Consider the following 27,997-nt stretch of genomic DNA (forward strand, 5'->3'; position numbering starts at 1 on the left):
AATATTTGGCCAATGTCACAGAGCTAATAGGAGGCATAGTCAGGATTTGAACTTAGCTGCTGGCTCCTGAGTTTATGTTTTCAACCACACTGCTCTATTACTTCAAGAAGGCACATTACTTATAAAGCAAAATGTAAAGTTCTAATTCAGGAAGTGATATGATAATGGAAATCTGGAATACCGTCAGGTGGGGGGTACAGGGACTAAAAGGCAGTTTCGGAATTTGGCACATGCTGTCATGTCACACTTCGCCTACAAATGAAGTGGCTTTTCCCCCATTGAATAATTGCCATAATACTGAATCTATGCCAAGAATCACCTCATCTAACTCTTGAAACAACCCAAAGTAGTAGGCACTTGATTTGCAGAGGAAAACTAGTTCTGAGATAGATTAAACAACTTGTTCATAGTTGATAGTCAGGAGCCACTTTGAATTTAGATCATCTTACTCCAAATCTGTGCTTGTAATCACGGTCCTTGTGGTTCTGCCTCCCGGATACACAGTAGAATCCTCAGCAGAGTCCTTGATAAATACCATTGGCTAGGTTTCACCTTTAGAGATTCTAATTTAGTTGGTCTTGGATGGGGATAGGTAGTTTCTAAAAGCTCCCCGTGTGAATTCAATGTGCACCCAGAGCCAAGATCATCACACTATCTCATACCGTTTTTCATCTTCAAGTTGTCTTTGGCCTCAATCTCCTAAAATGGAATAATCTAAATTATTCTTTCCAGGACAGGATAGGTCTAAACAGGAGACTTAAGTGATTGGAAGTGTCTAGTGGTTTCTTATATGTGTTTTATCATACAAGACATGGAGATTAGATGTAAAATAGATTTCTTTACCCAGTCATGAATAACGAGGTGGTTCTGAATAGGATGTCATAATTTTAAGTTAGCTTTTTTCTGATCTTCCTGGCAGATAATCTTTCCATAACATTTGATCTACTTAAATTGCCTTCTTACTATATTTTTGTCTTTAGTACACCTGGCCCACGCTTTAGTTAGTGCAGCTCTGATTCACAAAAGGGTAACGTAGAAGTCACCTGTATTATGCTGCATTACATTTGACTGATCAAAGTGTCTCATCGATCTATAGTCAGTTGTCGGTGACAATAAAGCTTTGTTAGTTCATATTTACAAGTCTATCTTTCTGTGGTTTTTTATTATTTCTTTTTAAAAGTAAAAGAAAAATAAAACCTTGAGCTAATGGGCAAGTCTGAAAAATAATATTAATTTAAGGGTGAAGAAATATAATTCCTAAGATATAAGACCATCTGTATTATCATGTGTTAAGTATTGGATAAAGTGGAAATGTTTATTTGGACAGCTATGTGACCAGATAAAAATAATCAGAAGAAACAAGCACAAATCCAATACCTCTGTTTTAGTAAATGACCTGTGTAACACTGGAAGAGTTGGTAATGATTATAGGGCGGTCAAATAAAAGTGGGTATCGTGTTCCAGAGGCAAAACAGGGCTCAAAGACTAAGTACTTTGGCTTATCTTTAGAAAGTGGGCTAAAGATTCAGAAAATTAGAAAGAAATCATGCATATAAAATTTTCTATAGTGATAGGTGCCAGGGAAATAAGGAAATCTAAAACCATAATTTAAAATTAATTTTAGTCTTCCTGTCAGAAAACTTAAGCAAATGTAACTATAATTTGTGGGATTTTACTTTTATTTCTCTTTTTTTATTACATCTATCAAAAGTTTACCTGATCAATATACTTATCTGCTGAAAAGAGTAACACTTTCTGGAAAATTAATTTTCAGGTAAAGAAATAGACAATAAAATACAGACTTTTCTATCATTAGGAATAATCTAAGTCATCTTTTAATGATTTTAAAGTCATAGTGGTCATCGTTCATCCTGAACTGTATCACAGGATTTTTATTGATTACTAGATTTTGTTGGATTAACTCCATAATTTTCTCTCTTATTCATATTCTCTAAAAAGTATATTATTAGTCAAAGATAAAGGAGATGAATTTCAAATTCATCTTTACCACCAATATAAGGTTTTAAACCTTCATTATCATTTATAGAACATAACCTTGATCTGTAATCAGAGATGATTTCTTCATTGAGTAAAAAGTTTCATTTCCAAATATCTATTATTTTCAGTTTCTTTTAATGGCATCTGTACACAGTACAAATACTTTTGACAAAAAGCACTGTGCTGTCGTGTAAAGAACACAGGTCTTTGGTTTGTAAGATATGAACCCAAAAACCCTGGGTTATCCTGGATTTCAATTTCTGCTTTATATACTGTCAGCCATGGACAAGGCACTTACCTTTTCATCTGTCTTCAGCTACAGGACTCCTCCGGCAGGACCTGCAGGGTTGATATGAAAAGGTGATGTATGTATATGAAATTGCTTTGAAGCTCATTAATTGCTTTATAAATGTAAAGAACTATAATCAAGATCCTCCTAAATCTTGGAATCTATGTCTCTCATTATTTGACAGCAAGACAGAGGGGAGTGCTTCTAGCCACGTATTACATATGCCTCAGAAAGGAATTGCAGATAAAACCCTAATTAGAAGAAATCATTTCATCTAGTGACCTTGAACAAGTCATTAAAACACTACTCTGCCTCTGTTGTCCCATTGGTGCCATGAGCATAGTAACAGGTGATTGTATATATTGCTTGAGGTAGATTTTTTGAAGGAGTAAGAGCCACACATGCTTTAGCTCTGTTCTACCAAGGAGACGCAGGCCATTAAGTTATCAAATGATATTACTGTGAAACCCATGTGTTTTTTACTTGTAGCATTTTCATCTTACAACGGTTTTTCTTTTTCTGAAAGATGGGGCCTAAAGCAAGCTTTTCTGATTATAACTTATCTCCTTCATCCCATTTTTTTTCTCAGAACACCAGAAACATTTATGAGATGTTTTCACTGTATTTGTACCCCAGTCAAATAGATGAAAAAAAACATAGCTGTCTCCTGCTTCTCAAAAAAAATACCTAACTCTTTTACAAGCAGGATCAGCCGGGGAATATGAGCAAGGCAGCCCGCAGCCATCTTTGCTGAATCCCCCCGTTGTCTCTGACCCCTGACCCCAGCGCCTCCATTAGCCCTCGTCTTTGGGTATCCATACAACAATATGGGTTTACGATGTCCTGTTTGTGCTTTCAAATGCCACCATTGCTGTTTACTTGTCTTTTCTTTGGGGACTAAGAGTGGGCCTTTTGTTTCCTCATAATTCAGACAATAGCCAGCAAAGGACTCCTGGCTTCATGTGCTCTACAGGCATAATAAGTGTTATGTAAGTTATTATTTTTAATAATAACATTATTATATCTATCATATGTATTGTAAGTATGTATGTCGATCTCTGTGTTTTAAGAGAAACTTGGCTTATCCTTAATTATAGTTCCATTACCTAACCTGCTTTCTGCTATTTAATGTGTTCTGAGTAAATGTTTTTTTAAAAGTAAGTGAAAACGTAAAGCCCCTTTGCTATTATTCTCTGGAGATTGAATTTTGTCTAAACTGAGTTACAATTGCTTTAGTTTGATAAATTTCTAAGCAATTTAACTTTTTGGTGAGGAACACATCTTTATAAAACGTCAAACAGTCCTCAAACACAGGGCATACTATTTAATTTTTTGTTTATTCACTTAGCTCAGCTCAGCTGTTAATAAATGCAAGTCTCAGAAACAGTACTCAATCTTTATCTTGCTGTTCAATTACATGATTCATAACGATGTAAAGAAGTTCAAATATCTATACATAACATTAATATGTAATGCTAAAAAACTAGTTGACCTGGTGATTCAATAATTATATTTATATGTGCTAAGCCATTATTGATTTCTATAGAATTCTACCCTAAACAGTTTTAGAGGCACTTTCAGACAAAACAAATAACATGAAGTCCACTGTCTAGTGGCATATGAATTTCTTTTTAATTTTTTTCTAGACTTTATTTTTTTAGAACAGTTTTAGGTTTACAACTAAATTGAGAGGAAGGTACATAAATTTCCCACATTCTCCACAGCCTTACAAAAACATAGCCTCCCCTGTTATCATTCACCAGAATGGTACATTTACCAAGGATGAACCTACATTGACAAATCTTAATCACCTGAAGTCCACAGTTTACCTTAGGGTTTCCTCTTGGTGTTGTACATTCTGTGGGTTTACAAAAGTATAATAACACATTCATCATTATCATATTATACAGAGTATTTTCACTACTCTAAAAATCCTCTGTTTTCTGACTATTCGTCTCTCTCCCAACCTCACCCCTGGAAACCACTCATCTTTTCATCGTCTCCATAGTTTTGCCATTTCAAGAACGTCATATAGTTGGGATTATACAGTATGTAGCCTTTTCAGACTGGTTTCTATCAGTAATATACATTTCAGTTTCCTCCATATCTTTTCATGGCTTGATTTCTCATTTTTTTAACACAGAATATTATATTATCTGGATGTACCACACTTTATTTATCCATTCAACTACTGAAGGGTATCTTGCTTGCTTCCAAATTTTGGCCACTAGGAATAAAGCTGCTATAAACATCCACATGCAGATTTTTGAGAGGACATATATTTTCAACTCCTTTGGGTAAATAACAAGGAGCGAGATTGCTGGGTCATATGGTAAGGGTATGTTTAGTTTTGTAAAAAACTGTCAAACTGTATTCCAAAGTAGTTGTACAATTTTGCACTCCCACCATCAATAAATGTGAGTTTTTTACTCCACATCCTTGCAAGCATTTGGTGGTGTCAGTGTTCTGGATTTTGGCCATTCTAATAGGTGTGTAGCGTTGTCTCATTGTTATTGTAATTTTTATTTTTCTGATGACGTACAGTGTGGAGCATATTTTCATATACATTTTTGCCACATGTATATCTTCTTTGGTGAGGTGTCTGTTAAGATCTTTGGCCCGTTTTTAAATCTGTTTGTTTCTTTTTTTATTATTGAATTTTAAAAGTTCTATGAATAACCGTCCTTTATCAGATATGTCTTTTGTAAATATTTGCTCTTAGTGTGTGCCTTGTCTTCTAATTCCCTTAAAGTTGTCTTTTATAGAACAGAAGTTTTTGTTTTGTTGTTTTGGTTTTTTTATGAAGTCCAGTTTATCAACTATTTCATGGCTCATGTCTTTGGTATTGTATCTAAAGAGTCATCGCCATAGCCAGTCACCTAGGTTCTTCCTATGTTATCATCTATGAGTTTTATAGTTTCGCATTTTACATTTAGGTCTATGATCCATTTTCAGTTAACTTTCACAAAGGATGCAAGGTCTGTGTCTAGTCTGATTTTTTCACATGTGGATGCCCAGTTGTTCCAGCACCAATTTTTGAAGAGACTATCTTTATTCCATTATATTTTGCCTTTGTTGCTTTGTCAAAAATGAGTTGACCACATTGATAGAAGGTATTTTACATTTAAAGACTTTATTTTAAACTTTACATATCCCTTTGTGAGACCATTCTTCAGTCAAATGTCATGGCCTGTCATTTGGACATAAATAGCTGTCTACATTCACAACCAGAAAAACCCCTCTCAAAAAACATGTAAAGTTAAAGCTGAAGATAAACTGCATTAGGCAAATTTATTTGAACTTCATGTAAGGTTACACACTCATGGATTTACTTACAGATGAAAATGAATATTAGACATATGCGGATTTCCATTAGGCTAGTCCTGATTTCCTTTGGGCTATGAATATGAAGATTAGGAATGATTTTTCAGAGTGAAATCTGCCAAATAAATCACTTGAAGTTTTAAAATGCTAAGCTACTACCGCACAACAAAGAATGATGCAATTCTCAGTGGCAGAATGGAGTGGGATGAAGCTCAGTTTTCAATAATTGTAGAATATAAACAGCAGTACACTTAGTGTCTTGGTTGGGGCCCCCAGAAAATAAAATTTATTTCATTATTTTATTGTAAAAACTTTCAGATTTCTGGGCTAACGAAAATGGTGTTTTTCTTCCAAAGTGAGCTTATTGGTTTTATTGATTCTCTTCTATTTTGATATTACATATGGGTGTAAGGGAAGTAGATTTATTTAATATATAACAATGTTGTTTCTTCTTCCACAAAAGTTTTCCATTTTATGTTACCTTAAAGGAATTATTACTTTCAACAGGTTTGTACTCTTATTAGCTTATCACATTTATTCTGCTACAGTTTTGAGTTGTCTTTGGTACATAAGAATGAATTTTTGTATAATATTCCTTAAATAAATCTGTATTTACGTAAGATCTAAGAGTGTACATCTTGCCAATGTACTCATCAAAGTTAAGTGGAATGGCAAAGGTCTTCTGATAAATGATTTGAATGGAATCTGGTAAAATGGAACAGGGTGAAAATGGTGGCTTTTAATTCATTGAGGATACATGTGTGTCTCTCAGGTTTCTCTGATTATGAGATACTACTGTGCTGCTGAATGATTTAATAGTGTTACTAGTCAAATGCTACAGTTTCAATGTAAAATTGTGAAATGGGAAGAAATACTTAGAGTACTATGGTATGTTGCGATATGCTAAAAACTAATATTAAATACACATATATAAAATAAGTATTTTTGTACACTTTCATCCACAGTGTCTTTTCCCCATACAGACAGCATTTTCTAAATGCTGAAGGTTTGCTAGCAATTTTATTCACTATCAAGCTGAAGATTTGCTAGCAATTTTATTCACTATCCCAATATCTCTTCATTGATTTATAATTTACCTTCTCTGACTGATCTTTCATGTTTTAAGTGCTCTGATCAATAGAATTGAGTCTTCCTATTCTGCATTTGGATTTTAGGGATTATTTCAGCCATTCAATTATCTATTATAAATAGATTTGCAATATCAGCTTTAAGATTCTTTCTGTGAAGCTGTAAAAACTTGTCAAAAAAAAAACGTATTTTCTTTAACTTCAAGGCAAGCTTTATGAAGCTGTAAAAAATCTTGTCTATGCCATCTCCTTGATATTTCTTAAATCTTCTTTCTCCGTTAAATATTTTATTTTTTCGCCCTCATTACCATTCTCCTTGACTATTAAAATAACTTCCTCTCCCTCTTATCCACTGTTGCCAGAAATATTTTTCTAAAATACGGCAGGTACATACCACTTCCCACTTCTGAGGAAATAATGACATACTCAAAAGTGCTTAAAACTTTGAAAAATAAAACCTGAATGCACCGCCCCATCTTGGCATTCAAATATATTCCTCCATGCAAACTAATCAGACCAGCTATGGACCACTCACCTAGTCTTTCTGCTGTTTCAGGCATGCTCACCCATTGACCAAGAATTTCCTTCCTCCCTTATTTTACAGAATAAAACCGTAGTTATTCTTTAAGACTTAGCTTGAATACCACTTACTCTGAAATGTTCTCTGTTCCATCAACCCAATGGAAATGATTGTATGTTTATGATAGCATTTTGCCAGTATGTGTGTATTTTTCAAGCTTGTTTCATTTTGCCTTATCTACATTTCGTCTCTTTCCCACTAACTGTAGACTATTTGCGGTTTGGGATTATGAAGTTTTCTGTTTCTGTATCTCACTTTGCCTAATACAGTGTTTTGTGCGAATGTGCTCTGGATGCCATACCTGTCATCTCCCTGGCCTTTGCTCGCAATAAAGCACTTTCCCTAACATCTTTAATCTATTTTTTTGAAAAATAATTCTTAAGAGCAGTACAGTAGTCCTATAATCCTTCACATCATGGTTCCTGAAAGGGAACTCTATATACATGACGTCTTCCATTCTTCATTCCATTTTACTGTTCAAGATTCTTCAATCCGGTATGAATTCACACAATGCCATTGTATTTCCCCTCAGCAGGGTCATTAGTGATCTTGATGAAAAATGTTTATGAACTGTTTTTAAAGCTTTTCCTTTTACTATGGGTAAAACATGTAATGTTATGATTTACTTGAAATTCTCTTAGTCCATTCAGACTGCTATAACAAAAATATCATAATCTAAGTGTCTCATAAACAACAAACATGTACTGCTCACAATCCTGGAGGCTAGGAAGTCTACGTTCTTGGTGCCGACAGATTCAGTGTCTGGTGAGGGCACTCTTCCTGGTTCATATGGTGGTTCAGATGGTTGTCTTCTCACTTTGTCCTCCTATAGTGGAAGGGGTGAGAGAGCTCTGTGGGGTCTTTTTTGCAAGGTCACTAATCTCATACATCAGGGATCAAACCTCATGATCTAATCACCTTGAGGATTAGGATTTCGATATATGAATTTGGAGGGGGTGTGGACACATATATTCAATCTAAAGCATCCCCTCTCCTGATTTTTCTGATCTCTTTCTCTCCAGGTTATTCTCTTCTATGACTGTTTCTTGTAGGATCCTTTTCTCACTCCTAGAATCTAGATCTCAGAGCAAATGACGTCCAGGAATCATCATGCTATATATATAAATTAAAGGCTGTGGGGTAGATAGGAGCACCCAGAGAGAATACATTCTGTGAGAAGAGAAAAAGGACAAGTATGAAACCCAGGAAAAGCCACTTTAGGTGAACAGGGTTGAGCAGTGCAGAACATAGACTACATTTTCAAACAACTGTTGCTTGGAAAAATATCCAAATTATTACATTTTTTATTGTGACACATTATTTTTATATTATATCAGAGAATATACTAGTTATCCACAGGTTCCTTCCAGACTTTGGACTCCATAATGGTAAATAAAGATAACTAATTTTCACATTTACAACTACAACTCAAAAAAAGGAATGGCTTTTAATGTTCTCATTCCCGTATTGGTGACAGAGATGCATAAAGTCAAACCAAGCATATGCTCAATGAAGGTGTTGGTACGTCACAGATGCAGCCACTGCTATGATGGGTTTGAAATATACACTGTCAAAACAGGGCTGGATTTTAGTTAAAAGGGTCAGGTGTCCAAGCCTGAAGTTCACAACTGTAGATAGAGCTGCATCATGGGCAGAGGTTAAGACCAAAAGCTGTCAGTAGCAGGACCAGAGGCTCTATGGGTCACCACTCCAGGAGGTTGCCTGGAGGGTGGCCTCAGAGTGGACGGAGAGCTGGGGTGAGCACGCTCAAGTGGAGGTCAGAACGAGAGATGTGCCAGTTACAGAAGCCAATCCTCCAAAAGCTTTTGGAATGTTAACTTTTTAAAAAGTTGTTTCCCTAAATTGGAGAGAGTAGCTCTCAATATTTCTACTGTTTCTTTCTTCTTTTCTATGAACTTTCAGATGAAACCATCACTTGTCCCCTTGACACCTGCTTTTTCCACGTCACCAGATTGTCCTCGTAGGACACACTTAGAAAACTGAGTTTCTCATATGTATAATGAGACTTCTAGCCTTTGTCCACCTAGTTAAAGTGCCTTTTCATCACTTAATTTTCCATTGTAAGATTCTGTCTTAAAAAATAGAGCCTATTTCCTCAGGTTATTCTAACTAAATTTTGGCCCATACCAAGGAAAATGTCTGCTTCTTCCCCCATGTGAATTTAACAATTCCACCTCTACTTCATTCCCCTCGCACTATGGACAGAGTTCCCATTTAATTTTTACATCCAGGATTTTAATTCCTATAAAATAAAAAAGAAATTTTCATGAGAAATTATATTAATCTGCTTTTGGACCATATTCCTAGGTGGCATAAGGAGAAACAAATCTTTAAAAGATGTAATGAGAGCTAAGATATTTATTCCTACAATGTGCCCTTGAAAAAACTTTTCAGACTCTATGTTTGCTCTTATTGATGGCTGTAGTATAACATTGCACATTACTCTTAACATTTAGTAAGAATCATCTTTATTATTTCAATGGGAATATTATCTCAGATTCTGCAGTCCAGTGCATTCATTTTAGGTAATATATAAAATATTACACGGTCAATGTGTTGATCTTCAAACATATATATATAACATATATATAATATATATGTAATATATATAATATATATATATATACGTGTATATATATATACATTTTCTTATATATATACATATATATGTATATATGTATATGTATATATATATACATTTTCTTATATATATACATATATATATGTGTGTGTATATATATATATATATATACATTTTCTTATTCTCATTCCACAGGCTGCCATGTGCTTTAAAGTTGGCAAAATCATTTATAATGAACAGGATGGAAAGTTGGGCTAATTACAATATCTTTAGAATCTCATAAAAAGATTTGGAAAACAACTGCCATATGAAGATTGTTTTTATTCACTTCCCCAAAATCAGAATATTGTGATCAATTTGTACAGTACTAGCTGCCAAAAGCATGTGGAGCTTCGTATACCTCGATCAACAAGTTTGCTTTTTAATTTATCCTTCATAATCAATTATTTTAATTTTTTTTAAACTTGTGTAGTGCGATGACTATTTAGGAGCTGGACTGTTACATTGACATGTTCAGCTACTAGATTTTGTTGTAAAGGCTGGATTTTTCTTTTAAAGAAGTGGGAACCAGGCAATTGTCAAAATAATTTAATTTTTTTATTAAAGTATAGTTGGCATACAATATTATGTTAGTTTCAAGTGTACAACATAGTGATTCGACACGTACATATCTTATGATGTGATCACCACACTAAATCTAGTAATCAATCATTTGTCACTGTGCAAATTTATCACAATATTATTAACTATATTCCCCTTTATCTTTTTTACCCATGCTCCCATCTCCGTCTCCTCTGGCAAACTTCAGTTTGTTCTCTGTTTCTATAAGTTTGTTTTTGTTTGGTTTGGTTTGTTTGTGTGTTTTTCAGATTCCACCTATAAGTGAAATCATACAATATTTGTCTTTCTCTGTCTGACTTATTTCACTTAGCATAATTCCCTCTCAGATAATTTTTAATACAATATCCTCACCCGAAAAGCAAATGAATAAAACTGTGCTTTGGTTATCTGGTTACTTCTCAATCCTCCCTCTCACCTGTAAGGACTACGTTTATTGTAATAAAATAAATAAAATATTGTATTATTATTGTTTTATTATTTCTTCCTCTCCCAATAAAAATGTGGTATTTTGAGAATGGGAGTTATGGCTCTATTTTTTTAAACTATTTTTCTTAATTGCTAACAGTATTTAGCACATAGTAGTCTTGCATACATATCTGATAAATTAATAAAGTCAGACTCTAGCACCAGAAAAAGAAACTTGTTAAAGTAAATATCTATTTTTCCCTAATTCTTATTTCTATTAGCTTGTAAATTATACAGATGCTTTTTAATAACAAAATCATACTGACTCACTTAGGTAAGATAGAAAGTTCATATTCTAATTCTTTTTCTGTAGTAGCAGAAATTCCAGAGTCAGATAGTTGAGAGGATGTAAGTTAAATACTTATTGGTTCATATTGATGATTCCCCATCAAGCCAATATGGTCACCATGCTTGCTTAAATGTAGATCTATATTTTGTCTCCTGAAGGAAAATCTAACGTGCAGATTACATTTATTGAGTATTTAGTACGTGATACATCTTACTTACACTATTCCAATTTAATTCTCCCGCAAATTGATGGCATAGATATTACTATCTACATTTTGCGGGATAGAACATTAGGACTTAGAGTAAAGCATGTGACCAATTACACACAAATCATAAATAGCAATTGTAATTTGTTCTTATATTGACTTCAAAATCCAAGCTGTCCACTGCACCACACAGCCAAGTGTTAAAGTGATTAGATGTGAGGTGCCATCATACTTCTCTTTGAAGCATCATTGATTTCATTAGACAGTTATTAATATATCACTAGATCTAACATTTTTCAAAATAAATTTGATTGTAAGAGTAAGGAACTCAAGTAAGAAGCATTTGTTTTTTAGTGTAAATTTTCCTAAAGATCCTTTCATTGCTAAGAAAACATTTACTCTCTGCATAGTCTGATTGTACAAAATATCAAATTTATATAATATTTATTAAAGTCCTCCTATCAGTCAAACTCCACTGTTTTTTAAAACTTGAAAGCAACTTATTTCGAGACATTTTTGGACTTGTTTGTTTGTACAAATGTTATATACCTTAAGTTATGACATAAAAATGATTCCATTCAGCTTCAACCATTAAGCACACACCAACACACTTGCCCACAGTCTCCATTAATTCACATTGATTTTGAGTTCATAAGGTCTAAGCTTGTGAATACTAGACAGGAAATTTTCACATAATTCCTGAAATCGTTGAAAACCATTCCTGGTTTTCAACTAGTAAAAATTTCTTTGATATGACTTTAAGAGTATTAATAAAATCGTATTTGTATTGGATCTTTTTAATGTATTCTTGATCTACCTTTTGAAATACAGAGGTCAGGCTAATTGGAAACAATGAACAGTTATATTAAATAATGCTTTTAATACCAAAGCAGACAGATATCAACCAACATGTCAGTGTCCCTGGTAAAGTTACATGTTGCTCATATTGGCCTTTGATTGAGTCCATCAAGGGAAAAATATGATTTAAATAGAAAATGAGCTTCTGCATCAAGCTCACTAAAAAAACTACTAAAGAGATTTTTATTTTCATAATTCCACTGGAAATCGAAGACTATGCTGCTTCTCTGGATAATATTAGTTAAAAAAGAAGTTCCATGGGGCTCCCTTTGGTCAAAGTGGGTGAAAAAACAAATTGATTAAGTCAATAGATAGGACAAATACCCTTGCATACGAAGGCGGCCATAAATTTAATAATGCTTTAATATGGATGTTTTTAACTTTTAAAGGAACAGTCCAAATGCAACGCATATAACCTAATCCTTTCAATCAATTTTATTAAGAACAAAATCATAAGTCATTTGAATAATCATTTGGAGTCTGTGATAACAAAATGTGATCTGTGTTAATGCAACCAGACTTTATTCCTTTCTCTAGATACTTTTGCACCAATAGAACTGTCACTGGTATTACTTAGCTTTGTTTATGAGCACAAATAAGTTGCATGAATGTAGACCCCATGTCTCTTTCAGAGATTATTTAAAAAGACTAACAATTCCATAAATAACAGCTTTCTGTCCTTTCTCAGTAATTCTCCCTTCTAAGTGCAGTGGAACTGATTTCCGAAAGACAAACATAAATTCCCTTACTCGGTTTCCTTTTTCTTTTTAAAGATGGAAACTAAGCCCCTTTACAATTTCATTGTTTTTCACTGTATTATAATAATTGATGTAATTAAGAATACTTTTTGAACAGGTAAAAGACACAGACATAATAAAAGAAAGCAAAACTCATAGTTTTTAAGATAAATAGTTGTGTTCAATTTTATTCAGGAGTTATTTATTACACCTAAATTTTATGATTATTGCTTTGAATCGCAGTTGTAATGTTTCATTTTTAAATCCATTTATTCCTTATTTTAAATGTTCTGTTGCCCCAGTTGTACTTTTAATACTATGTGTCATTGAGCAATCGTAAATGGCACAAATATAATAAGATAGGTAATATAATTAAATTAAAATATTTAAATAAAAACTTTAAAACTATTTCTTATTCCTATAGCCATCAGTTTTCCATTTGGAATATGTAAATTACAGATTTATTAAGATTAATGCATATTATTGAACATTACATTTATTTTTTTTTTAGATCCAAGAAATTAGCAGAAATAATGACCAAGAACATGACTATGAAGAGGATATTACCTCATTTTCTACATATTTTCCCAGTAAGTGTTCCTATATGTTATGTATATATGTGTATATATATATATGTATATATATATACACACACACATATATATATATAATGTTTATGTTAGATTTATGTAACTAGAAAAGTAAGACTGAAGAGAGAATGAAAAAGTAATTCACTGAATGACGATTTATAATATGGCTAAATTATCTGGCTAAGATATTACTAAATTATCTGGCTAATTTAAATACTTCTAATAAGTGTGGTGTTAAATAATCAAACACCAGTTTTTCCTACTCAAAGAGAATATGCAAGTCAAGTTGATATGAATATTCTGACTATTTGACAACTATAGGGTTTTTTTGTTTATTTGTTTTGTTTTTAACAGTCATATTCTTTTCAGACATTAGTTTTCTCAGCTAAGAAATGAGAACATTGCACAAGGACACACACTAGCTAAGGCCCTCAGTGGCTGCAATAGGATATAATTCTATATTCTAATATCTGAAGACAAATTCAGAGTTTTTGTACATACATGTCACTCTGCCCGTTACGCCAGATTCCAACAGCTTGCTCAGCATCTTCACCAGCGTGTGTGATCTGCATCTCCCACCTGACATTTCCAAACTGGGACACCCTAATTCCTGCCACTCCCAGCCTGCTCTGCCTGTTGACTTCCTAATTTCAGCAAGTGAAGACTCTGTCCTTCGTCAATTCCTTAGTCACCGTTGTTTTTTTGTTTTTTTTTTTGTTTTTTTTACTTTGTCTCTTACCGCGTATCCAGTCTGCCCAGTCATACTGTTGACTCTACCTTCAAAATAGAATCAACATTCAGCCATTCCTCCCCCTTTCCTTATGATTTCGTCTAGTCCATGCTGTCATCAGCTTTCCTGGATTATTGCAGTAGCACAGTGGCTCTTGATAGAGGGCTATTTTCCATCCCCAAAAGAGGATATGTGTCAATGAACAGAGATATTTTTATTGTCATGACTTGAGAAGGGACGTTTGCAACTGGCATTGCGTAGAGACAGCAGAAGTGCTGGCAAATATCGTACGATGCACGGGACATGCCCCACACAACACAGGAGTATCCACTCTGAAATGTCAATAGCACTGCACTGCTCTTAAGGAATCCTGCAATAGCAGCTCCCACACTTGCCACCCCAAACTGTACTAATTACTCTTCTGCTCCAAATCCTCCAATACCTTCCACTGTACTTATAATCCTTACCATATTTACAAGGCCCTAGAGCAGTGGTGTCCAAACTGCGGCCCACGGGCCAACTGCGGCCCATGATCCATTGTTAATTGGCCCGCAGCAAATTCCAAAAATATATTTAATTTACTTAAATAAACCAGGTGAGGCAATACATACTTCACCTCGAGTGAGTGGCCCAGCTGTTGTGTATTTTACCGCATATGGCCCGTGGTGAAAAACGTTGAAAAAAGTTTGGACACACCGCCCTAGATCATCATTCCATCTGTGACCACTTGTTGACAGCCATGGTGATATCTCACACATCAGGCATGCTCTTACCTCAGGGCATTTGCGTTTGTAACAGTGTACAGTTGATGCTCAACTAAACTTTATTGACCACCAGTTTTTCAAGTGATAGGCTGACCTGCACGTCAAATGAAATTAAATGCAATGCCTTAACTATCATTCATTGGCAAAATCAGTAAACTCCTTCTAACATTATTGCAGAACACAAAATAATGCTAAATATTAAGGTAATGAATTAATGCACTAAGTTTTAAAGTTATACATTTTATTGTCATTTATAGTGATAATGAAATTGATGATAAAGGCCATCATTGATAATGACCATATATTTGTTATGACATTTAATCCTCAAAAGACCTGCCTGTAGTAAGAAAACATTATTTCAGTTATTTGTACAGAACAACCTCGTTTCTGCACACAGTTTGGATCTAGAATTGTCTCATATGTGAAACTCAGTGTGACCAGACTCAGGCCTTGGGCTCTTCCATAGAAGAGGGGGTGGAGCACAGAACACCCTAAGTCAGCAGATTTCCACTGGTTCCACCATTGCTATGAAGCTTGATAAAACCCACTGACCCACTACGTGACTCTCCAGGGCTGGATTCCAGGTTTGGGCATATGTGACAAGTACCAAAGAGACTCTGTTGTTAAGACAGTGTATATGTAAAACATAAACACTGAATACACAAGTAGTTTCCTATAGAGTGAATGTAATTCTAAGTTGATGATCGATTTACCCATTTACCCAGACAGAAATAGTGAAGTCCCTTTGCTAATCTGAGCAATAATTTCTTTTCAGTTACTTCATCATCTATTCCATTATCATTTCTAGAGACTACTTTGCTTCAGGCTCAATGTTTGGTGTTAGAAGTAGAAACATGAATGAGATCTGAGCAGAGATCTGTGCAAGAATGAAAGGCTGTCTGCTCTGCCCAGGATTGCAACTCTAGTCCTGGCAGCTGTATCTTTTTTCTTTCTCACATGAAAGAAGAGAAAAATTTTTAGAAAAAGGAAAAGAAAAAGCCCATGTAGGAATATGGGGTACCATCACGGGCATGATTTTTCTGAAGTTTTCCATTGTTTTTCCATTGTTTTCCATTGTTTACCCAATTATTTTTCCATTGTTGAAAAATTTCTACAGTGTAACTCTTCATTTTAAAAAAATCCTTTTTTCTGTACTCTGCTATTTGGCTTCTTTGGTTGTACTTTTCTTTAGCAACACTTGAAAACAATAATTATTTGCTTTCTTTTGCACAGACAATAGCAATAATTTACATCTTCCCTGTAATAGAGATTCAAAAGTTTGTTTTAAAATTTTGTGAATGCTTTACTTAGAGCAGATTTTTTATGAAGAAAATATAAACAAAATTTTTTTAAGATTTAAAGTTATTACATTATAATATTCTTTTCTGTTTTCTCCCTGAGAGATTAGGGAGCATTTATTGTGTACAGTATAAAAACAAATGCTGGAATTATGATTCTTAGAATAGAGGGAATTTGAATCTTTTGGTTAAGTTTTCAGGATACATTTTATAGGTGACAGAACTGAGCCTTAGAAAGATTTATTTACCTGCAGTTAGTGATTTGGATGGCTTCCCCATGAAAAAAAAATTAACATTTTTTTCAAGTAATATTTTCAAGAATTAAAATATCATCTGGTTACATATATACGATTTATTTCTGTTGTATTATTTACAAGCAAATTAAGATTTATTTTTTCCTCGTCTTTACCTTTTCTATCACTTACTTGTTACTTATCAGGTCAGTTACACTGTTTTCTAATAAGAAATGCATTAATGCAGTCATACCTATGAATCTGCTTGAAGAATAACTCCAGAGAATCAGAATGTTATATGTATAAGTGTACCATATATTGAGGTAGCAAGATATAATGGAGCTTTAACTGTTCATTTGGTAAATATTTTAAAAGCCTAAGAAGGACTATTCTCCAAAATTATGCATTTGTCAGCTTTCCACTATATCATATCATAAAAGTTTTATTAGCAGTACTACCACTTCTGGGCAAAATTACAAAATATGAAATGCCTCCTGATGGTGTGTTTAAATGAAATCATACAATCTTCATCATCAATAGGCACACAGAACCCAGAACTTCGTCATGAAAGTGGGCAGACACACAGGCAGTGTGCAGAAGGAGCTGAGGCGAATGAGATATCACAGGAAGAAAAAGAGAATGAATTGGGCACGGAGGCCGAGCACACCATGCCAGAGCTTGGCAGTGGGAGTTCTGAGGATCAGTATGATGACTTGTATGTGTTCATTCCTGGAGACAATCCAGGAGATAATCCACAAGAGTCACTCATGAGCACCAGACCACCTCTCCCCCCACCGCGACCAGCAGCTGCTGCCTTCCAACTAGAAAAACCTCACTTCACATTACAAGGTAAGATTAAGGTGAAAACAACTACAAACTTTGACAGACTTACATAGCATATAGTGCAGTGACAAATCTATACAGAGATTAGCTTTTAATACCAAGAACAACTTTCCTTCTGTTCTTTAACTAGGGCACAGGAAATCAGGCAAGAGATATCTATCACTAATTTTCTTTCTTTCTTTCTTTCTTTCTTTCTTTCTTTCTTTCTTTCTTTCTTTCTTTCTTTCTTTCTTTCTTTCTTTCTTTCTTTTTCTTTCTTTCTTCCTTCCTTCCTTCCTTCCTTCCTTCCTTCCTTCCTTCCTTCCCTCCCTCCCTCCCTCCCTTCCTCCCTCCCTCTCCCCCTGCTCTCTTTCCCTCTCTTTCTCCTTCCTTCCTTCCTTCCTTCTTTCTTTCCTTCCTTCTTTCCTTCCTTCCTTCCTTCTTTCCTTCCTTCCTTCCTTCCTTCCTTCCTTCCTTCCTTCCTTCCTTCTTTCCTTCCTTCCTTCTTTCCTTCCTTCCTTCTGGAACAAAGTCTAATTATGAAGCTTTAAGTAAGTGAAGAAACACTTGGAAGTAGCCTTTAAATTCATCACATAAAATGAACCTCAAATAACATGTCAAAAAGTAAATGACAACTTTGCTTTTAAAACATACTCTTAGTCTTCTGGGAAAAGGGAAAGGCTAATATATTACAGATTTGAAAATGACCTTGGGCACTTCACTCATTTGGCAGCTTCAAAGAAAGCAAGTAGCAAAGGCTTTATCACACCCTGCATTCAGACCAAAGTCTAAGCACACGCTATACATGTATTGTTCAAGTGGAAGAGCAGTTAATGGCTGTGATCACGTGTGCTCCCAGATGCGTGTAGGATTAAGGTGTGTAACGGGGTGTGCGGTAGGGAGCATCATCCGGAGCTTCCATATTGGCCGTATTAGCCTGGAATGTGCAACAGCCTGACAAACTTCCAGCTCCAGGTCACTCTTACAGTCACTAATTATCCCCCACTTTATTGATCACTATATTATATTTACTCTCCTAATTCATACAATGTTCTTACAAAGAACAGTTAATAAGGAAAATGAAAGAAATGTCGATTATCAAAACCCCTTTGGTCACTATACTTTAGTTGTTGAGTCCTAAAAGGCTATAAAGTATATAAATACTGTTTCAAAAAGTGAATTTTGAAGCCATGAAACTGAATATTTGTGTCCTTGAAGTCTCTGTCTCTATGAAGGTTCAAATGAATCAACATAAACCTGTATTAAGCTTATGCACTATATTTACAGATGGAAAGTACTGCTTAATGGAAAGTATGGAAAACCTAATGGGCACTCCTCTGATTCATTAACTCATTTAACAAATATTTATTGATCACCTATTATATATCAAGCTCTTATAGACCATTGAGATAGATCAATGAAGTGGGTGTACAATATTGGGGTGGGGGGAAGGACATAGATTAGTAGTACACTGACAACAGAATTCCAGTATATATATTATTATCATTTCAACAGATGTGAATAATTTCACATAATTGCTACAATTAATAGTTAAGAAGGCAAAGTTGTCTTGTACCAGGTTAAATCTCTGAAATGGAAAAATCGTGTTTTTCGTAATGGAAAATTTTATATATGGTAGATTGGTTAGGAGTTCTAAAACTAGTCTACGGAGAGTATTCCCCTGATATCCAAGAACAGAAGTAAAATGCTGGCTAACATATCTTTTGAAAAGTGTTCAGTATAAGAGGGAAAATGAAACAAAAACCTACTCCTTTTATTTGAAAACTGTTTTTACATTTCATATACAGCGTTACTTTTAGTCTCTCATCTTTGCGTAAGATTGATATTGGCAGTAAATGGAAAATCAAATGTCAATAGTTTTCTTAACATTGTTTAATGAAGGTCTTTGAAAGTATGCCTGGAAGTGTCCACTTATTTTGGCCAGACTTTGTATAGGTGTTTTGACTTTAGCTAATGACACCTTCAGGAATTCTCCTTTAGGAGTCAGGAATTCTCCTTTAGGAGTAGCCCCCAAATTACGGGAAAAGAGAGGTTTCCTCATCAATGCCCTAAGCATCCACGTCTGCATCATGGATTTATGGATGTATTTATGGGAAAGAGCAATAATATAGAATATTTTAGCACACTTCTCAGTTTATAAAGAGCACATTGTCTCTTCTATATTTACAACAAATTGGCAAGGGAACCAGCACGGTGATCCCTCTTTGACTCAGACCCAAGACCAGGAAGCCTGTTATTAGAATGTGTCAACTATTTCTCTGAACAGGTGTCCTTGGCTTTTAAGTATCTTTCTCTTTGTTGCACACTCTTGCCTCAATGATTTCAAAAATTAGATTAAAGGAGTTATTTATTTTAATCTTTGTTTACTAGTGTACAACCTGAATTGAGAAACCTCACGTCCCACTCTGACATGAAAAGTATAATCTAGTACATTGGGAAATAAAAAGTAAAATGTATTACTTCCAGTGCAAGCCCAACTTTAGAAAGAGTTAGGAAAGAAGTGGGTGGAGAAACAAAGATAACAGCTCAGGAAATGGGTTTGTAAAAGTAAGATAGTTCACATATTCCACTAAAAATAAAACTCTGTAAAAGTGTTTCCCACACACTTAATCTGGTTTCACCTGTGATGCTGTCAGTGAAACAGAAGTAATGAAGTCAAAAATCTCAATACCATATTATTCATAGGGGAAAAGACAAGTCATAGGGATTTAAAGTTAGCTCTAGGCATGTAGGCCTGAATACTTATTGTGTTAAACTAATGAAAACATTCAAATCTAAGGCTGTTGGGAGATGATCTTGGTCTTTCCTCATAGGCCTACCCCAAACCATTGCTGAATTTTCTTATAATAATATCCATTTATCCTGCTCTACAACTTGTCTTTCTCCTCAGCTCTAAGTATTTCCACTAAAATATCTAAGTAGACTGAAGTTTTTTTGTTTTGTTTTGTTTTTTTGGTCAGAGTCTCACCTAAGAGAAAGAAAAAGTCTCCCTTAGTTCACATGCATGAATCTCTCAGAACAACATAGAGAACCAATAATTTTTCAGTCAATAACTGAAATCCTTTCCATTTTATTGTTTTCATTAATACTTTAAGCAAAATGTTTGTCAAAGGGAAAAAAATTATTTAATTCTCATTGGCCTGTCAGAGAGCCAATAAAGTTCTTTTCAACTTATTCATTAACTGAAGTACATGATATCTTTGTCTTCTCAATAACTGCTACTAAAACATGTTAGTATATTTTTATAAAAATATTTAAAGATTTTACGAAGTATGAAAACCGTAAAAGATTATTATTTTCACGTGAATTAACCTTCAAGCCATTGATTATCCATGCACTCTTTTTTTATATCATGGACCCTACTTTCAGTGTCCTTTTCTAAGAATGAGGTTCATGTTGGCTTGTAGAAATCAAGACTTTGAAGGTCAATTTCGCATACTCAGAGTGAGACTTACTGTAAGAAACCAAGTAATAGTGCTTTCAAGCTATTCCCCTGCCATTTTCAGAGAAATTGAATTTGAGGCAGGACACTTAGTGCACGCCCTATGAAAGGTAAAATGACTTCAAATGAAGAAAAAAACATCTAAGAGTATTATGTTTGAAAACACAAATTTTTTTGTGTTTTTGGGATTTGAGGCTTAGTGTTATAATTTGATTTCGTAATATTAAAACATTCGTTAACTATGTGGAAAATATTTATATGCTTATTTATGTTTTGAAAGAAATCCATGTCTTAAACTGGTTTTCGTTAACAAAGTTAACAATTACAAACTGCAGGAGGATATGCTAGTAAATTACAGGGTTCAATTTTCTCTCTTTGGAATTTATGATATAATATATAAATCATTTGAGGGTAAGTTCAGGGAAGTGACAGATGAACACCAATAATATTGCATATAATAGAAGAGTAACCACTATCTAATTATTTCATAAGCACAAAAAATGTCGGAAGGCCAAATGGAAAGAAGTCAAAATTGGTGTGATCTTGGTGCAAGACAAGAAACAAGAAGTGAACCCAAAGGAGAAGAAGAAAAGACAGAGGGTGAAAAGGAGCAGGAGGAGGAGGAAGACCCATACACTTTTGCTGAGATCGATGACTATGAATATGACATGATACTGGCCCATATGAGTATAAAGAAAAAATTTGGAAGTCGGTCTTTCATTATAAACAGACCTCCTGCCCCCACACCTCGACCTACAAATATCCCTCCAAAAGAGGAAACCACGCCTTACATAGCTCAAGGTAACGTTTTTTGTTGCTGTTGTTCATGTGTGTTTGTGTGTGTGTGTGTGTGTTTGGGAATGGGGATTGCCCTGTTTTTTGGTGGGATCTAAAATGTCAAAGATGAAAAATACCTTTTCATGTTATAGGTGAGTTGCATTGGCCTATTTTAAATTTAGAAACAATATATAAAGAAAACAAGAATAATGGGTAGGGTCTGGGTTCTAATTCTTCATTAAGAAGTATAATTTTGACAAAACACCCAAAGAACATGAAACCATAACATGTGGAGAAATTCTGTTTGACACTTCTTCCATAACTCTACAAGAGGAAAACTCAACTTCTATGAATAATGTGCGACACAAGAAAAGAAGGTAGGTACTTTACTTCTTGCCCTTAACTTTACTTTTTGCCCCTAATACATTTAAAAGAACTATAAAAACTTAAACAGTTTTGAATATTAGAATCTCAGATATACAACCCCATTTTCTCTGATAATTGTACTTCACTCCAATGATTAACATTTACTTCATCTATCATAGAATTTCTACTTCATTTTAGACTTCAATTCTTTCTTGTTCTCTACTCAGTTGGATCTAAATAAAAAAAAACAACAACTGCCTAGAAATATTCGGCATCTGTAGCTTTAAGAGGATGTGCTGACTTTACTTTAATTTTCTAAAACTCTGTTTGGTTTGGTACACTCCATGAGTCTATCGTATCTAGGATATGACTTTTATTCATCAGTGCAATGTACTGATGGCCAGAACTAATTCTGTTCAATTTCTCCAAAAAATAAAACGTCCATCCTAGACACTGAGAATGAAACAATGCCTCCATCCTAGAGGAGTTTCTAGGCAACAGATATGCAAATAAATACATAGTGTATAATGTGACCTTTATTAGAGAATTTTGAACAAAATGTTTGTAATCAAACAAAATGTTTGGGTGATAACTGAAGCTGAAGGGCAATAGATTATACATTTAAACAATCTAAAACAAATACAGAAACAGATCATTTAAATATATGCATATATATCACAAATCCACCAAAAAGGACCACAGTTACTCATATGTGCTTAATATGTTCAAAAGAAACCATTCTATTGCTGAAGCAGTATGTATTGAGAGATTTGTATAAGAAAATTGAGGCAAAGATATACAGTTATTTAGCAGTGTACAGTATACTTACTTCACAGTGATCTGCTGCTCATAATGTTCAAGAAACTATTAAAAATAAGGAAATGATAACAAATTAACAAACGTTTCAGCTAAAATCAAATGTCAACTGGAAAATTATCTAGATTATTTAGGGAGGAGATAAGCTATAATTAGAAATTCTCAGATTTTTGTCATGGAGACCTCGAGGATATCACTAGCTCTTTGATGAGGTTGCTACATACCAATAAATATTTTTTAAAGAGAGAAGATAGACATAACTCAGTACAAGAATTTAGTTATATTCTAAGAGTTTTTGAAGAGGTACATCATCTTCTGTGTTCCGATCTGTAGGAAGTTCTCAGGACCACAAGTGCAGACTCCCATGTGTGTGGTTCTCCTCTTCGTACTTCATTTTCTCATCCTTCAGTTGGCTGTCGTAGTCTTGTTTTCCATGAGCTCTTTCTTGTTTCTGTTTTTTCTTTTTTGTATCGTTATTTTCTCTTTCTTTGGTAGTGGGGCAGTACAATTCAATATCGTTGTTACTTGTTTTGTTTCATTTTGCTTTTACTTGTTTTTAAATTTTTGTGATTTTTATTTTTGTTTAATGCTTATATTCTCTCTATTATCCTGTTGTTTCTTCGTGCTCTCTGAAATGCCTGATACGTCCATCAAATATCTGACTATTCTTAGCTATACTTTTGTGTTTCAGAACAACATACCAAAAGCCAGCATACCATTCCACTGCTGGTTAACTTGTGGACAGCATTGTAGGGTAATGGGGAGGGAGGTAAGCAGCATTTTCACAGCACTACCCCAAAAATGTTATTTATGTAGAACTATTCTCCTAGGCTTTTCCATTTTTCTGGAATAAAATCCAACTAACTCCAGTCTACATTTATGTATCTGGTTGCCCATACTTTGAGATCAGAGTGTGGGAAGAAGACTGGGAAATTTCACCATTTAGAATACATAATTTAACTTGTTCTCCCTTCATTCAGTCCAATGTACAACTCCTGTCACCCACTGTGTCTCATGTCTAATGGCCAGAAGCACTTCTGTTGGATTTCTCCAAATAATAAAATGTCCATCATGGATGATTGCTTCATGTAATTGGAGAAGGAATTTGGGGTTATGACTGCTGTACACTTTGAACAAACCCTCATGTTAAATGCTAGAATTGAGATAGTTTTCCTCCTCATTCATGTATTTATTAATTATGTAAAAACTTATTGAGTACCAAATAATAAAGTCTGTGTATTAATTATGTAAATTCCCTATATGACAATGGTTCAATATATATATATATTGAGTTATCACCCAAACATACACACACACACACACACACACACACACACACACGTACTGGGGGTACCAAAAAAATGTATATAAGTGGACACTTTGGTCAACGTTGCTCAAGCAGTAGTTTGCCGTAATCAGAAGTGTCTGGACACTGATGGTAACCACTTTGAGCACCTCTTGTAATTGCAGAAGTCAAACGTGACTTGTACTCATCTTTTGTTATCAGTATATATTATTACAATTTTAACATAGTTTTCCATTCTTAAAATGTGTATACATTTTTTGGCACCCTCTGTATGTAAATATCCACAGAAACACACATACGTGCACACTTAAGAACTTTATAGAATCTTAGAAATCTTGAGTTTATAAGAAATTTTGAAGGCTATTTATCTCATTTACTCATCTCAAGTCTGACATCCTTCAAAATTTATAAGAAATCTTTCTAATTCAAAAACACAATCTAATTTATTCTCACAATATTTGTGTTAAACGCAGACAGGACCCAGTATTATAATGTATGGTTTTGTTTTCTTTTTTGCACTTAACTATATAAAAGCAGTATAATTATTTGCTCCACATCTCAAAAAAAGCAGCAAAAACTGAACTGTAAAGGAAGTTACCAAAGTCCCTTTCTATTGTATCTTCCTTTCCTCTCTCACTGGAGTATACTTGCTTGTCTCTTCCTTTATGCTATTGATTATCGACTATTCTGTTCCAACATTAGGAAAACATTGCTTCCTCAGCTAATTCTTTCTTAATGTTCTTTGCATTTCACAGGGTAAAGGTCTTTCATCACATCTTTCCTTTTTTTATTCTTCTAGCTCAGACAAATATATTAAATCGAATTGCCACCATTTCCCAGAAAGCCATCCATTCAATTAGAAGAACATTAATTTGCCCCAATTCTTGCCAGAGCACAGAAGTGATAGCAGAATGTTGGCACATCCAGGGTGTGTTAACATACCCAAGAGAGAAGGATGTGGAGTAGGGATTGGAAAAAGAATTCAGGATGCAAAATCCAAGTTTACTATTTCTGAAACTCAAAAAATACTGGCAAGGAGATGAGACAAATAAACCAGAAAGATACAGGAAAATCATGTTGGCTTTTGTGAGATAATAGAAAAATATATATTGGTGTCTAGCCCTGCTTTCCGTCACAGAGCTCCAGAAACCCTTGTAAATTTCTGGATGACAGGAATGTCTTTTGTTCTAATGAGGTGACTCTGGGAGGGCTCCTGAATGGCTCCTGGATGAAAGGTGGTCAGCAGAAAGATCAAGCCACGATTAGAAGCTTAGAATTTTCAGCCCCCCATTCTACTGAGATGAGAGAAAGACTGAAAATTGAGTGAATGATCAATCATATATGAGGAAGCCTCCATAGAATCCCAAAAGGGCATTCTGAGAGCTTCCAGACTGGCAAATAGATTCACACTGAACAGTGACAGACCCCAACCCCACAGGACAGAAGTTCCTGCTCTTGGGACCCGCCCAGACATCACTTTACGGATCTTTTCATCTGTATCCTTCATCATATCTTTGAATAAACATATAAATGTAAGTAAGTGTTTCTCTGAGTTGTGTGAGCTGCTCTGACAAATTAATCAAATCTGAGGAGGAGATCATGGGAATCTCCTATTTGTAGCCAAATCAGACAGAAATTGTGCATAATCTGGGAAACTACTACTGGTGATTGGTACCTGGAGTTGAATGGAACCAGCTTTGTGAGACTGAATCCTTAACCTGTGGGATCTGACACTGTCCACAGGTAGATAGTGTCATAATTCAATTAAATTGAGTTAAATTGTAGGACACACAACGGGTGTCATAGAATTGCATGGTGGGTGAAAAAAACACAAAACAAAACACACATTTGGTGACTAGTAGTGTCTGAAGTGAAGCATAGTAGTACAGTAGTAGTAGAGTGAAAGTAAAGGAGACACATAGAAATGAAAGACACAGGAGGAAAACTGAATTTTCTCAACCCAACTTTGCAGAATGCATTCAGATTCAGCTGATATCACCTAAGCAAATAATTTCATATATCTGAGATTCAATTTTCTCATTGTCAGTTGAGAATAAAAATAATACCTACTTCAAAGTTGTTGTAATCTTTAATAAGATAAAATTAGCAGCTACTCAGCACAGTACATGGTATGTGGTATACACTCAATAGATAAGCATTAAAAGCAATTCTGCTTTGTCTTTCCTCAGTTTCTAAGCAGACAATGAGTTTGCTAAACTAACTTCAAATTATACAAAATGTGTGTGCTTTCTGGATTCTGGCGGAGTCAGAAGTTAAGGAAGCTATTAGAGATAGAATGGAGGGGTCAGGAGGAGGTAAACCCTGTCCTCTAAATGGACAAATTGGCTTTGTCTACTTATTATTATTATTATTAGACAACTTTCATGATAATTTCTAATTCATGCAAGTATCCTGCATGGTTGGCATTAACAGCCTCATTTTAGAGATGAGGAAACCAATGCTCAGTGAATTTCAATGTCTTGTCCATGATAATAAAACAATAAAGACCATGTGGGATTTGGACCCAGGTCAATTTGGTTCCCAGGCCTGGGCACATGGAACCAAAAATTCCCTTTATTGATATTTGTTTCGATATTTCTGGATTATTTGTTAGTATTAATTTCTTCCTCTAACCTGTAAGATCCATGAAGGAGACTAACCTTATCTGCTTTTGCCCATCACTGTATCTTTGGTGCCAAGATCAGTGCTGAATTCATGGTAGAAACTATGACTATTTGAAAAATATTAATTGAGCGACCATGAGGATAAATAAGTGATAACACTGACAAGAACCGCATCAATGTGGCCAGAATAGGAGGTTTAACACCCTGGAGGATAGTCAGAGTATATATCAATCTGCCAATTCCTAAATTTCTCCTGTTTTCAACCATCCTATGTTCGAAGTCCTACTAATTTGAAGAGGGGAGCCCATACAGAATGGGACAAAGTTCTAGGCTACTCACAGGTAGCTAAACATTTTAAGTGCTTTCACACAGTATAACATTTCAGAGATAAGCTCTGTTTCCACCTTCACTGCCATCCGCTGCCTCCAGAGATGTAACTGACTAATGCAAAATTGAACTCATGGTTCATTTTATCAAGAGGTATATTTTGATTTTTTAATTCCATTCCTATTATACTAAACCTAATTTTATATTAACAACCAAACACACACAAAAAAATAACTCATTTTTCTTAAATGAAAAGTTTTTGAAGTTTGCCTGCTTTCACATATTGTATTCTTTCCACTTTTTTCTCCCTATACTATTGGAAAGGATCTGGTTTGTTAAGCTTCAAGAATATAGAGAAACTCACATGAATTTACAATCTTTCTTAGTGACAGAATTCTTGATTTAAGACAAATCAAGGAAACAAAATGAGCCTTTGCATAGTGTAGATGGAATGGTAGTAAAAGTATAACCATAAATCATGCAAAGAGATGATGGCCTATTGGGGAAAATTTTTCAATATCAATGGACAATTTCCCATTTTTCCCCTCACACAATTAATAGCACCAAGATCCTTCTTCAGTGTCCATGTTTCTGATTTGATGTAGAATATAATTTCCCTTTCAATTTTCAATTGCTACTGAATTGTCCTTGGCATTTTGCAGTGCAACAAAGTAGTATATGACCTTTTTGAGAGCTACTCAGCTACTGGGACCCCAAAATGTCAAGTACAACTCAGTTGCTCTCAGAAATTTTCTACGTGCAATTCACTTGTGCTTGAAATGGATCACATACAGTGCAACTGAAATGCAAACAGGAAAAAAAAAA

At 34.6% G+C, this 27,997-nt stretch overlaps 1 protein-coding gene across 3 annotated transcripts in view; it reads left to right on the top strand.

Annotated features, from left to right (window-relative positions):
* Positions 1-27,997, top strand: part of BANK1 (B cell scaffold protein with ankyrin repeats 1) — a 328,432-nt gene that overhangs the window by 249,107 nt on the left and 51,328 nt on the right. For all 3 annotated transcript variants that reach the window (XM_033105338.1, XM_033105337.1, XM_033105339.1), the window contains exons 8-10: positions 13,568-13,646; positions 17,212-17,520; positions 21,449-21,757. In XM_033105338.1, the coding sequence (XP_032961229.1) occupies positions 13,568-13,646; positions 17,212-17,520; positions 21,449-21,757 (697 nt within the window). The remainder of the gene's footprint in view (positions 1-13,567; positions 13,647-17,211; positions 17,521-21,448; positions 21,758-27,997) is intronic.

The sequence above is a fragment of the Rhinolophus ferrumequinum genome, chromosome 5 (genome assembly GCF_004115265.2).
Source record: "Rhinolophus ferrumequinum isolate MPI-CBG mRhiFer1 chromosome 5, mRhiFer1_v1.p, whole genome shotgun sequence".
Classification (NCBI taxonomy): domain Eukaryota; kingdom Metazoa; phylum Chordata; class Mammalia; order Chiroptera; family Rhinolophidae; genus Rhinolophus; species Rhinolophus ferrumequinum.